Consider the following 14,378-nt stretch of genomic DNA (forward strand, 5'->3'; position numbering starts at 1 on the left):
GGTCATGATCCTGGAGTCCCGGGATCGAATCCCGCATCGGGCTCCCTGCTCAGCAGGGAGTCTGCTTCTCCCTCTGACCCTCCCCCCTCTCATGTGCTCTCTCTCTCTCATCCTCTCTCTCTCAAATAAATAAATAAAATCTTTAAAAAAATAAAAAAAATAAAACCAAATTAGGAATTGTGGATCATATTTTTTCATCCTCCTCACTTGTGTTTACTGTCTACAGTTGACACTCCAGATCCGTACGTGGAACTTTTCATCTCCTCCACCCCTGACAGCAGGAAGAGAACAAGACACTTCAATAATGACATAAACCCTGTGTGGAATGAGACCTTCGAGTTTATTTTGGATCCTAACCAGGAAAATGTTTTGGAGGTCAGTGAATCATTTGCGGACCGTTAGATGGTCCTCATTCATGTTGAAGTTGGTGTTTGAGCTTGTCCCTTTCATGCCGTCTTTCTCCTTGGGCAGGTGTAGCTGGGGTCCAGCTGTGCAGCCTGGAACACTGGGCTCTAAGTGGTGTACATCAAGTGATGTGAGTGCCCAGTGGTAATGCAAGAGTTAGGTAGCGCTGGGAAGAATCTTTTATCGTCCTCGTGTGCTTTGGAGAAAACATATTTTCTGTTATAAAGAGGAGGGTCCAAGTACAACAGAATAACAATATCGTCAATGGATTCCTACTTTAAAATAAGTGAACTTTGTTAACGTAAAGTTTCTAACTGAAAATAATTAACCTGAAAATAAGTTAAAATAGATCTTTCCCAAAATGGTTACATGGATTTTCTACATTAATTTATTTCTCATACTCCAAAATAGCATTTCCCCTGGGGGTGGGGGGTAAGGTTCCATTTTTGAAAACATGATAATGATTAAGTCAATCAGGAAAGTGAAAAAGTTAATGACTGCCTTAGTGGCAAATGTGTCAGAAAGAAAAGACAAAGAATTATAACCAGGTGAATATTGAGGCCCTCAAATGACTATTAAATATCATTTGAGAACTTTGATTTTTTAAGTGTGGTGGAAATTTTCGATATAATATCCAAAGATCCAAGAGAAATTGTATTCCTGTGTTCTACTTTTTAATTTCTACAGGTCACATTAATGGATGCCAATTATGTCATGGATGAAACTCTAGGGACAGCAACATTCCCCATATCCTCTATGAAAGTAGGAGAGAAGAAAGAGGTTCCTTTTATTTTCAACCAAGTAAGTGACACAACAGGATTATTTTTCAACCTTATGTCAGATAAAAATCTATTTATTCTGGGATCTATTTTATTTGTTTGTTGGAATGTTTCTTTTTTAAAGAGAAAATTTTGTGTCCCTTTTACTTCTTGTCCAAAGCTTTTTATTGTTCTGATATTTATAAGCTTTGATTGAAGTATTACACTAAATAATACAGAGACATTAATCTCTGTTGTTGCTCTAAGTGAGGCAATGGCTTTGGGCCCCCCACCCCCGACCCCACAGGAGGTCTAACAAAACTTTTGAGAAGATAAAGGAAGATGTAAAATCTGAGAGGAATGGCAGAGAGAAAGAGAGAGAAAAAACTCAAAAAGAAAACTGTTGGGGGGCCAGTCATTTAAGCGTCTGACTCTTGATTTCGGGGCCCAGGTCATGATCTCAGGGTCATGGGATCGAGACCTGCATCAGGCTTCTCGCCCAGCAGAGAGTCGGCTTGGGATTCCCTCTGTCCCACTCCCTCTACCTCTCCCCCTCATTCACGTGTGCGCGTGCACGTTCTCTCTCTCAAATAAAAAAAAAAATCTTTTTTTTTTTAAAGAAAACTGTCGGAACATCCAAACTGTTCCAAAATTACATGTTTAGCAATAAATTAAGCCTCTGTGGAGGGATATTTCTGTCTCAGATAATCCTCAAATAATTAGGGCTGCAGCAATGAAAAGTCAGCAGGAATAGTCTTGGGTTTTGTTTTTTTTTTACACTTCTAGGTATGCTGCATTTCTGAAATGTCAATAATTTAGGAATCACAAAGCCCTAGAAAGATTACTAATACAGAGTAAACATTGGATTTTGAATTTTATAAGAAACTAATTTAGAAGTTTACAGTGAGAAATGTAAACAACTGATGGACCAGTATCCAGAAGGCTGGTTAATGTATTAATTTCTTGTTGGAAGAGGCTCTGTGTTTTTGCTTGTCCTTGGAATGACTTCAGATTGGCTGTCTTCCCCCAAACCTGCCTGTTCCTTAACTCTCACCTCCTTTCTGTTACTATCCCAAGTGACCTCCTCCTTCTCTGAAGCCCTAAGATAATTATCTATGGTATTCACTGGGACTGAGGCATTTAAATTGTTTGATTTCTTATCTTCCTCCCCTCCCCATAAACTAAAATCCTATAGATCAGGAATACTGGTTATGCATGCCTAATTACAGAGCTAATGCATAGTTTATATTTACTGGATGAATGTATACCTATTTAGAAACCAACTTAAGCCCGAAGGTCTACCTGACCGGTTCATGCGAGCGGGGCAGCCCAGGTGCCTTGAAGACAGTCTAGTCCCACGTGCCCTGCTGACTCCTTCAGCTGCTCCAGGAAGCATGTCTTCTGTACGTCTTACTCCAGTGCCAAGAGATACACTGCCCACAGTTCTGTTGACTTTTTTTTTTAAAGTTCTTGCATTCATCCCTCTTGTAAATGTTTATTGAAGTCCACTGTGTACCAGCCACTGTGCTTTGTGCAAGGAATATAAAGAAGAATAAGACACAGTAGGCTCTTCCCTCAGTTACCTCCATGTGGGGTAGAGGTGAGGTAGGGGTTGGGTTAGGAAGTGGGCAGAGGAGATAGAAACATGTGAGAAATGAAACCACCGTACGGTGAGATAAGCATCAATCAGCAATGTGTGGTAGGAAGACAGAATAAAGACAGACTGTTTTCAGGGGAAGCCAGGGACCGCTGCATACAAGTAGGTGATTTTGAATAGGTTGAAGAGTGAACGTAGTGGTTAATGCCTTGGCATTTGAAGCTAGGTTATTTGGTGTTTAAATGTCAGCTCTGCCCCTTACTATCTGTTTCATCCTGGTGAAATCACTTAGCTCTTCCGGGCCTTGATTTACTCATCTGTAAAATGGAGATGATATCTCATAAGAGAGTTTATGATAACTCATTTATGATTAAATGACTTAATTTTACTTATATATAATATAGCCATATAATAATATATACTGTAATTATATTACATATACATATATTTTAAATACATTTAGATGTAATTATTTGATTATACTTTTTATAGTATATTACATAAGATATAAATTATATGTTACTTAGTTTATATATTTATTAAGTATAAAATTTGAAATGTATATGAAATGTATACGGTGGGCACCTGGGTGGCTTAGTCGGTTAAGCGTCTGCCTTCATTTCAGGTCATGATCCCGGGGTCCTGGGATTGAGCCCTGCATTGGGCTCCCTGCTTAGTGGGAAGTCTGCTTCTCCCTCTGCTTCTGCCTCTGCTCGTGCTCTCCCTCTCTTTCTCTCTCTCAAATAAATATATAAAATCTTTAAAAAAAAAGAAATATAATAATGCTTGGTTATAGAAATACATATCAATACTGTATGCACAGTCAGTCGCTGCTCAGAGTCTGCTAAGGTTTCTCTCTCCCTTTCCCTCTGCCCCTCCCCACTCTGTCTCTCTAAAATAAATAAATCTTAAAAAAATACTGTATGCACATGAATATATCCATACATAATTATACTTTTATATGGTTTATTACATAAGATATAATGTGTTGCTTAGTTTATGTATTTATTAAGTATAGAATTTATTATAGATTAAATATATAATGATGCTTGGTTATAGAAATATATATCACTAATGTATGCACATGGATGTACCCGTACATATATATAGTGCTTAGAACATATTAAGCACTTTATAAATGCAAAGGCATGGAATCTTGAAAGAAGAAAGCAAGTCGGGGCCTGGCAAGTTACAAGGCCCTGCAGACACATGTTGATGCATGGTGGGGTAAAGTTTAGAGATGGTCAAAGGCTAATATCCCGCAACCTTCCTAAGGCATGTCTCTAGGACTGGGTTCTCAATAAATGTTTATTGAGAGCTTTGTAAGCATGGATTGGCCTTTCCACAGTATGTTTTCCCCCATCTTCAGTCTGATTATGGGAGAAGATATTGGAGGGAAACATGCATTTCCTCTCCTCCTGTCATTTCCTATGGTTAGCTGTGTAACCTCCGGGCTCTAAAAAAGACTTTCTACATTCCTGAATTTAAAGTAGCTTACATAATTAGTTTCTTTAGTGCGGCTGAGAAAACAGTTGACCAAACAGCTTTTCTTCATCACTCTGTTCTTTTTTTTTTTTTAAAGATTTTATTTATTTGAGAGAGAGAATGAGAGAGAGAGAGCACATGAGAGGGGGGAGGGTCAGAGGGAGAAGCAGACTCCCTGCCGAGCAGGGAGCCCGATGCGGGACTCGATCCAGGGACTCCCGGATCATGACCTGAGCCGAAGGTAGTCGCTTAACCAACTGAGCCACCCAGGCGCCCCATCACTCTGTTCTTAAGAGACCTTTGAAGTTTGTATCTGAAGGACAATTGTTTGCGTTGGTGCTCTGTGATGGTAGAGGGGAGAAAGGTAAAGACGCAGGGTTGGGTGGAGAGCCCTTGGCATTCCCCAGATCATGTGGCGTGCCCTGTGCACGCTCTCCAGCCTCACCTCACCTCTGCACCCCATCTTTCAGAGGAGCATGGGCTTCTTTCCAGTGTTTAAGGAGGTGAGAGAGAACAGACTGTGAGGGAATAGTGTGGGAAAAGAAGTTTTTAAACGATTCTTGAAGATGATTATAACAGTCTGGAACAATAAAGAAAGCACTTGGATTTGACAAAGAGAGAACACAGGTTTCCAGCCAAGACATTATTAACAAAAACTTATTCAAAATTTTGTCATCCAAAAGTTAATACTGAGTCAACATAGAGTGATTTCTGTGGCCAGCAGCCAGCTAGAGAAAGAAAGGGAGTCTCCAAATGGAGATTGCCAGATTCCCACGGGCTTGCACTACCCACTCAGGGAATCGGGAGATCCATTCTCTCATTCTGTCTTGGTCACTAATCTCCCTCTAGAATGTTTGATTTGTCACTCTTTCTGCCTTATACTCTTCATCTCTAAGATAGAAGTTTTGATTAATGTAAGATCCTTTCTAATTTATAAGGTTCTGTGATCCAGAAAGAATACCTTTTTTATATGATCATTTTCATTCAAGAATTTTTAATTCTTTCCATTTTACGGATATGGAAACAAAACAATAATAAAAATCTTTCATTTTGTGTGCACCCAGGGACACACACACACAAAAATCTTCATTATGTGATTTTAAAATACTGACCTATCAGTAGATTCTTTTTTAAAGATTTTATTTATTTATTTGAGAGAGAGAACAAGAGAGAGAGCATGAGCAGGGCCAAGGGGTAGAGGGAGAGGGAGAAGCAGACTCCCCGCTGAGCAAGGAGCCCAATGAAAAGCTCCATCCCAGGACCCTGGGATCATGACCTGAGCCAAAGACAGATGCTTAACCGACTGAGCCACCTAGGCACCCAGTAGACTATTTTTTAATATGAGAATTTGAGCAGCTAAAATTTGCAGCTAATACTTTGCTAAATGTTAAGAAAGCCACAAAAAGTTCATTTTCAAGGAACTAATAATCTGTTTGGAAAGGATTAGACATTCATGTATAAACTGATAAGTAATACAGTAAGCAGTATCATGAGGCATCTATTCATTAATTTACTTACTTGGGCGTTATTAAACATTTATTATGTTCTAAGTAGTATTCTAGGTGATGGGCAAACAGTAGAGGACGTGCTCGATGATGTTCTGGTTCCCAGAGAGCTTGCTTTCTAATGGGGAAGGTAAATAGGATCAGAAAGCCAAGGACAATCAATACAATATCTGCTAGTACTGTGAGGAAAATAGAATAGAGGGATGTGATAGGGAATAGTTGGTGGGCAACTGAAGTTTATATAGTCAGGGAAGGCCTTTCTAAAGTGTTATATTTTTCTCCAAATGTTATTATAAAAATTTTCAAACATAGAAAAAAGTTGAAAGATTGTATAACTGCCACGTAGACCCTACGATTGTTTTACTGTATTTACTTGGCCACATATCTCTCCATCTCTCCATCTATCCATCCATCAAACCATCTTACTTCTTAAATATTCATTTATTTATTTTAGAGAAAGAGAGGGAGAGAGAGGGTGGGGTGGGAAGGGGCAGAGGAAGAGGGAGAGAGAGTCTTAAGCAGACTCCTCACTGAGCATGGAGCCCTACGTGGGGCTCAATCTCACAACCCTGAGATCACGACCTGAGCTGAAACCAAGAGTTGGCTGCTTAACCGACTGTGCCACCCAGGTGCCCCAAACCATCTTATTTTTTTGATGCATTTAAAAACAAATTGGAGAGGCGCCTGAGTGGCTCAGTCGGTGGGCATCTGACTCTTGGTTTCTGCTCGGGTTGTGGTGTCGAGGTCATGGGATCCAGCCCTGTGTTGGGATTCTCTCTCTCCCTCTGCCTCTGCCCCTCCCCCCACTCCTGCGCTTTTTCTCTAAATAAATAAATAAATAAAATCTTATAAAAAATAAAAACAAATTGCAAACAGCACTATGTTTCACCCCTAAACACTTAAGCATATCATTAACTAGAGTTTAGTATTTATATAGTATAATTTTAAGTGCCAAATAGTGTAGATAATATATACAGTGAGTATTATAAGAAGGAATTATTCATTCATTCATTTCACAAATAACTATTAAACACCTACTGATGTGTCAGGCAAGTCTTTAGGAACTACCTATTCAGCAGTGAACAAAACAATAAGAATCCCTCCTCTCATGGAACTCATATTCTACTTAGTAAGAGAGACAAGAAGCAAGATTAATAAGTAAAAGTTACTTGTGTTAGGTAGTGATAGCAGTAAGTGCTAAATAAACCAGGGAAGGAGAAAAGAGGTGTTTATGTATGTAAAGGGGGTTGCAAATGCAGTTCCAAAAATATGGCTAAGAGCATCTCTGATGATATCGGGGTGGGGGGAGGCAGGGGGAAGGGGGGCAGAAGTTGCTCCGAGTAGAAAAGTCCTGCAGTGGAAGTTTGCCTGGTGTGTTGAGTAGCAGCACTGAAGAGAGTATGGCTGGAACACACAGAGAAAGAGTGGTAGGGATTGTGGTAGGAAATGAGGACAGGAAGGTGAAGGGGGATGGGGTTTCAGTGAGTTACAGTGGATATCAATGGTTTAGGCTTGTACTTAAAGGAAGGATGTGGTTAGATCACAAACGGGGTGGAAGGCCATTCTGGTGGGGAGAATAGCCTGAGCCTTTGCTCACAGTCATGGGACTCGGAAGGACCAGTGTGTTCAGGAAACAGTGTCTAGACCAGCGTGGTGAGAGCAGAGCATTATAAAGGAAGAATAGGTACACAGGGGTCAAACTATGGCAGAGCTCAAATTTGAGGTGTTAGAATTTGGATGTTTTCGGGCGCCTGGGTGGCTCAGACGGTTAAGCGTCTGCCCCCGGCTCAGGTCATGATCCCAGGGTCCTGGGATCGAGCCCCACATCGGGCTCCCTGCTCCTTGGGAGCCTGCTTCTCCCTCTGCTTCTCTCGCTCTCGCTCTCTCTCTCTCTCTCTCTGTGTCTTTCATGAATAAATAAATAAAATCTTTAAAAAAAAAAAAAGAATTTGGATGTTTTCCTACCCACAGCAGTGAGCTATGGAAGGTTTTTGACCCGGTAATAGGGAATTTCGAGCCAACAGGATTTGGCTTCTTCCTCAGATGGATTAGTAAGCAGCAAGTTAGTAGGTAAAGAGACAGAGTCTGTTTCCTAGTGAAAACAAAAGGGTTGATGCAGCTTTAGCAGACTTCTTCTGTGGCCAGGGACAAGTATGAGGAGTGCAGGGTGACTTGAGCTAAGTGAGCACAAGCAGCAACTCTCCAGTGTCTGCAAGAGCTGAATGGAATGATCGCTGGGGGCACTGAGGACCAGCTGCAGCCGCAGAGTGGGAATTTACAGCGGATCCGGCCCTTCCCAAGACTGATTTATTGCTCGATTTTTGAACTTTTTTTGTTGTTTATTATTATTTGTTGTTTTTAGGAAAGCCAATCTTAGGGCTGGATCCACATTTTGTTTTGTTTTGTTTTCTTGCTGGTATTTAGGGTTAGGTTGTGTTTATTGGAGTCACAAAGTGAGAGAGCATCACAGTTGTCATTTGAAAGAAACTGGCAGGACCTGCTGTTTTTGACCCCAGGTTCAGAGTCAGCCAGCCGCTGCCTGGGTTGGAATCATGATTCTGCTACTTATTGCCCATGTGATGTTGAACATTTTTTTTTTTTTTCTCTCTGCCGTGCATCCTCATCTGTGAAACAGGGTTGTATATAGTACCTACCTCTTTTTAAGGTTGTGGTTATGGTTAAATTAATTAATACATGGAAAGCTTTAGAACAGTGCCTGGTCCAGTAAGCACTAAATAAATATTAGATATTCTTATTATAACTGGCCAGATTTAACTGTCATGTGCTTCATGAAACTGACTTACCTATTAAACTTAATTGTTTGAACTTACCAAAATGAACATATATATATAAACATATATATATATAAATATGTAGAGCCTTTAAGTTTAGTGATCATTTGCTTTAGGGATCATTTCACACAGTTCAAAAATGCTCCAGTCACCCATTACTGAATATATCAATGTGAGGCTATGGGTTACAGAATCCCATTTTAAAGTGGAAAGATATAACATCTTCAGAATTTGCTGTGTTTTTTGTAAACAAAGTAGCCCACTTCAAGAGAATCTTAAAAATCCTGAGGTTTTGAAGTACGGTAGAGAAAGATTACACTTCTTTATTCTCTAGATGAAATTAGTTTGTTTTGGCCAATACCTTGAGGAAGATAGCCTCAAGCTTACGTGGTATGGTGTTTTTATTTGCCATCTTTATTTAGATGTTAGTGGTATTGTTTAAAAATAGCCATGTCTCATAGCTTCTGTGGCATCTGATTCTGACTGATTGCTTTCTTTGATTGTTGCTTATTCATGATTGTAAACTTGAAAATGAATGAGGTAGTTCTATAGAAGAGAGAGTGGCAAAGCTTTAAAAAGATGGTAGTTTTGATGCTGAGTTCAGAATGTGAAGTTAGTGTCAGGATGATTTCTTTGGAAAACTATGTCTTGATGTGTGAAGACTAGGACTACAGTTTAGCTGAGTGAATGACAAAGAGTTTGGAGGAGAAACAAGAGGACTATATACTTTTATGAGACGTCTGGGGGATCTTTGGCTAAGATGTGAATGCTGTCAGATGGAGGCGGGTTAGAGTTCAAACAGAGGTTAAACAATTCCTGGCTTTAAGAGAGAACACATTTTTGGGGGGGGGGATGCTAGCAATGGAAACTTAAGTCTTTTTTGACACTTTCACAATTTGTAACTTTTAAATTATAGGGCCTTTTAGAATGTTCTTGTCTTCTTGGGTCCTCTACTGTACCTAAGTTCCATCAAGGAGTAGAATACATTTCAGCTTAATTATTATTGCATACCTATCCTGATACACATTAGGTGCTTGAGTCATTTTTGGATGAATGGATAAATGAATGCACTTATGAGAAATACAGAAAATCTGGGAAGTGGTCCGACAGGAATAATGAAAGTAAATTAAGTTTAAGAGGAGAAACTAGAGTGTGAGAGATTCCCATTTGGTTTGGTACTATTGCTCTAGGAAATCTGGTTTAGAATTTCCAATGTCTAAGTAAGGAAAAGGGACCTTAAATCAAGGAAAGAGAGATCATCCACAAATGTAAGGAGGAACCCTGCATGATAGAGTGGAAGATGACTATAGGGGAAATAGTGTATTTTTTAATCTTTCAAATCTTTTAAAGACCATTTGGGGGGCCGGGGGCACAATTATCCTGAATTCTTGGGTGAATGGATTAGATGATTCCTGGTAGTAAATGTGAATTTCATTTTATTAAGAAATCATATATGGGGGCACCTGGGTGGCTCAGTTGGTTAAGCGACTGCTTTCAGCTCAGGTCATGATCCTGGAGTCCCTGGATCGAGTCCCGCATCGGGCTCCCTGCTCGGCAGGGAGTCTGCTTCTCCCTCTCCCGCTCCCCGCTCTTGTGCTCTCTCTCTCTCTCACTCTCTCTCTCAAATAAATAAATAAAATCTTTTTAAAAAATTTAAAAAAAATAAAAAGAAATCATATATGTTAACTAGACTTACTGTGGTGATCATTTTGCAATATATAACAATGTTAAATCGTTGTGTTATACATCTTAAATTAATATAATGTTAAATGTCCCTTACATCTCAATTTAAAAAATAAACATCATATATATTTTTAAAAGTGACTTTAGCAGTACCCCATTCAATTTTAAACTTGCGAAATTTACCTAGATGTGATCTGGCTTGTATTGGTGGAATTGTGAATTTCTGCTCTACACTTGAATTCCTCTTGTGAGATCCACATCTGCTTCCTTCTTCATTGGTTAGGGTTACAGTGTATGTAAACATGATTTTTAGTAAAAGTGGCCCTTATTTTTTAAATATAATTTTATTTTATCTTGTACAGGTCAGATATATATAGATAAAGCAGAAAATACTCTGTTATTCTCTCAAAAGATGTAAATGATTATTGAATCTGCCTGGTGATCAGTTGCTGTTTTATTTTACTGGGGGGGGGTGGTGGTAGGGAAGAGTGCATTGACTCAGGAGGGATCAGAATTCAAAGTAATGTTTTATTGAAAGTAAAGGTTGTAAATGCTGGAGTATATTAATAAGCAAAGGCATAGCCTATTTGAAGAGCTCTTTATTAATAGGATAGATCCTCAAGTTTAAAAAATTTGTGTGCATCTTTTCATAATAATAATTTTAAACGACCTCCTTAATGCCAGGCACTATGCTTGTTGCTTTAACTTTATCATTTCAAAATGACCCTGGAAAGTTTGCAAGTGAGTTAGCAGGTTAGGTACTTTAAAAAGCTATTTTTAAGGGGCACCTGGGTGGCTCAGTCAGTTAAGCGTCTGCCTCCAGCTCAGGTCATGATCTCGGGGTCTTGGGATCAAGTCCCATGTCTGGCTCTCTGCTCAGCAGGGAGCCCGATGCGGGACTCGATCCCAGGACTCCAGGACCATGACCTGAGCCGAAGGCAGTCGCCTAACCAACTGAGCCACCCAGGCGCCCTAAAGTGGCTTCTTTATATAGTTTCTCTCCTCTAGGTCCTTACCTTCTCCCCCGGGTGAACATCTCCCATTGTAAGCATCTAAAATTGCTTTCCACTGTGGAAATCAAAGATGAGATTGTTGTTTTCCATAAGAATGTACAATGAGTACAGTCTGCTTCTTACATTTATAATTCCTAGAAGAGGTGGAGTTATTCTCATTTGTCTGGCTTCTAGCTAGGTGTTATGGGGTCGGGGAGAGCCAGAGAGACTGGATCACCTTTCCTTCAAATTGCTTTGAGACTGCAAGCAATGTGGAAGACCGTGATGCGGTGTGTGGGAAGGAATTTCCAATTCTTGTTTAATGCCTCACAGGAAGTACATGTTTTTGTGGCTATTGCATCTGAATGACATGTTTCAGGTTAAAAAGTGTGGGGAGATTGTAAATGTCAGTCTTCATAGCATGTCTGAGCATAGCACATCAAGTGGGAGAGTTTAAAATTTCCTTCAGATGGTGGGTGATCCACTTGGGCCACATGTGGAAGTGAGGATCCCAATCCATGTGATAATTTCCACCACAACACATTCTGTATTACTGTACATGGCGGGAAAATCCTGTGTCTTCCCTTCTCTCATCCTGCCTTCATTTAAGAAGTCTTATCAGTCAGTCTTCTAGGATTATGAATGTCCAAGAAGCACTGTGGGTGGCTATAGAAGGGACATTCTGTGGAGAAGACAAATATGACCATGAACATAGCACAGTTGATTTTCCTTTTATTTATTAAGTTGTCAGGACAAGTAGGCATTAGATATAGCCAGGCATTGATTATCTTAATAGCTAAATTGCTTAGGGACCTGCCAGTCGGGGAGCCATCTTTTTTCTCAAGTCTGTCATCATGTGGCACATTGGACTAAGAAGCCCATTCCAGCTTTGAATCTTTCCATTGGTTAGAATACTTCACGAAGAGTTATAATGTCGTTCTTTGAGTTTCCATTCTTCCGTAGTGTTTTTGCCCTCTGGAGATGAAAACAGTAAATCTAAGTCTTGTTTTAATACCAGCTTTCATATATTTTTGGGGGAAAAAAAAAACAGACCATGTTTTACCCATGTCTTGTTTTTTCACTAAATATCCAAAGCAACCTCATTCACTATAAAGTTTTCCAAGCCCTCTTTGGGAAAGACTCCGTTTGAAATTTAGAAATAGGGAACAGACACGATGTGCTGCTGAGGTGTGGTCTGAGCAGGTCTACCACTGGTAGAACAGACAGCAGCTCCATTAATTGTTTAGAAGCCAGTCACCTTTTTGACTTATAACTGAACTCTGATTCATCGGGGCATGTGTAATTCCATTTGTACTGGGATTCTTGATTATTTTGTTAACTTCAAAGTAATTTGATATGCTGCCTTGATGAATAAAGGTCATAGGATTCCAGAGGAACTGCTATGTGTGTTAGACTAACCCATGATTTTATGTTTAGCAGCAATGAAATGTTTCTTGACACGGAAAGATTGCCTCATGTGCTCCCCTCATACTCACATGCACAGTAATTCAACAGGTATCTATTGATTATGTGTTGAATACCAAACACTGTGCAATGAACTGTAGTAGAGATCTATATAAGATAAAGCTTACAGTTTAGTGGGAGAGGCAAATTCTTGTACAGATGATTTCAGTACCTTTTTCTTATTCATAAAATGTAGTCCTGAGAATTAGCCATGAACTTATTTTAACCTTTTGGAAAGCTCCTTCTAGCTTGTTTTTTTCCATCCTCTGAAACCAAAAAGAAAACAAAGCCAATAATCTATAGCATTTTATGTTGCTTCCAAAAACATCTTCTTCACTTTTAAGAGGCATATCCGAGTTCTGTTCTATCCGAAGGTATTGGGCAGGTTCACTCTTAACTATATTCTGTGGTAACGGATATAATAAAAATAATAGCACCATTTTACAATTATGCAGCAAACTTCAAAACATTTTCTCATTTGGTTCTCATAACAATCTAAAATTACATTACTGATAACTAATGGCAGGGGTAGTACAGAGAAGGTCTTTCCATACAACAGATGTATAGTCTCTGGAAAGACACCTTTTAATATCCCTTCTTCTCTGTGGATATTAATCACTCTCTTTTCCATTAAACCACAGTTGGCTCATTGGCAGGATGGGGTCCTCCCATAAATTTGGTTGGCTCACACAGTGTTGAAAAAATGAAAACCTGAGCCCACCTCCCATCTGTAGATGTTTCCTGAGCTGACCACAGTTGGCTGGCCCCTGTTCCTGCTGCCACCTTGGATAGGTGTTCTGTCTCCAGTTTATTACAGCCCACACTTGTCACAAATGCATCTGTGTGTATTTTCACCCAGGCTTTTTTGGCCCAGGAATAGTTCCCGAATAATAGGCACATATTCATAGTTTTTAGAGCTCAGGCAATTTTTAGGTTTCACGCATAATGATTGTAGAACTCAACTACTTCATTTCAGTGAACGAGGAAAACAACTATGCAGAGGCAATTCTTATGTTTATTAAAATGACTGATTAGACTTATATTGTGAAAAATAGCAAAAAAAAATATATATATATATTTGTTGAAATACATCCATAATTTAGGGTCTTCATGAAGCTATGTTACTTTTATTTTTAGGATTCTTTTAGGTTAAAAATAATCTGGCACTCAAAAATTGTTTTGACCTTGTTTGCATTATATGTAACACACATCCATTTTATGACCTAATCTGATTAATACATCTGTCCTAGGTCACTGAAATGTTTCTGGAAATGTCTCTTGAAGTTTGGTAAGTACATTTATTTCATTGGGTAGAGTGATCCACTGACATTTTAATTGTTAAAGGGTAAACTTCTAAAATATGAAATAATTCTGACAGCTGTATAAAAACACATTAGACTTTTCTTTAGCTCTTCCCTAATAGCTACTGCATCAAAAAATAATAAATTTAATATCTTTGCTTAATTTTCCTATAGTTTGGTCTTTGAATAATAGAGTTTAGGGCTTATAAGGTCAATAATAAGAGCTTTTAGAGAGTCCTCCCTAAGGTTCATTTCCCATAGAAATGAACAAATATGGTTATTTAAGTCTCTTTTTCATTGTTGATTCAGATAGATATTCAAAAACATGAAAGTAAACATAAACAGGAAACTATAAAAATGAAAAACTGAAAATTGAGACTGTTTTTGTTCATGGAG

The 14,378-nt window shown here is 39.0% G+C and overlaps 1 protein-coding gene across 2 annotated transcripts in view; it reads left to right on the forward strand.

Annotated features, from left to right (window-relative positions):
• The window catches only part of PLA2G4A (phospholipase A2 group IVA), a 152,491-nt gene that overhangs the window by 68,188 nt on the left and 69,925 nt on the right, over positions 1-14,378 (forward strand). For both annotated transcript variants that reach the window (XM_044916394.1, XM_044916395.1), the window contains 3 exons: positions 227-375; positions 1,093-1,206; positions 13,932-13,969. In XM_044916394.1, coding sequence (XP_044772329.1) covers positions 227-375; positions 1,093-1,206; positions 13,932-13,969 — 301 coding nt within the window. The remainder of the gene's footprint in view (positions 1-226; positions 376-1,092; positions 1,207-13,931; positions 13,970-14,378) is intronic.

This window comes from Neomonachus schauinslandi, chromosome 6 (genome assembly GCF_002201575.2).
Source record: "Neomonachus schauinslandi chromosome 6, ASM220157v2, whole genome shotgun sequence".
NCBI classification, from domain to species: domain Eukaryota; kingdom Metazoa; phylum Chordata; class Mammalia; order Carnivora; family Phocidae; genus Neomonachus; species Neomonachus schauinslandi.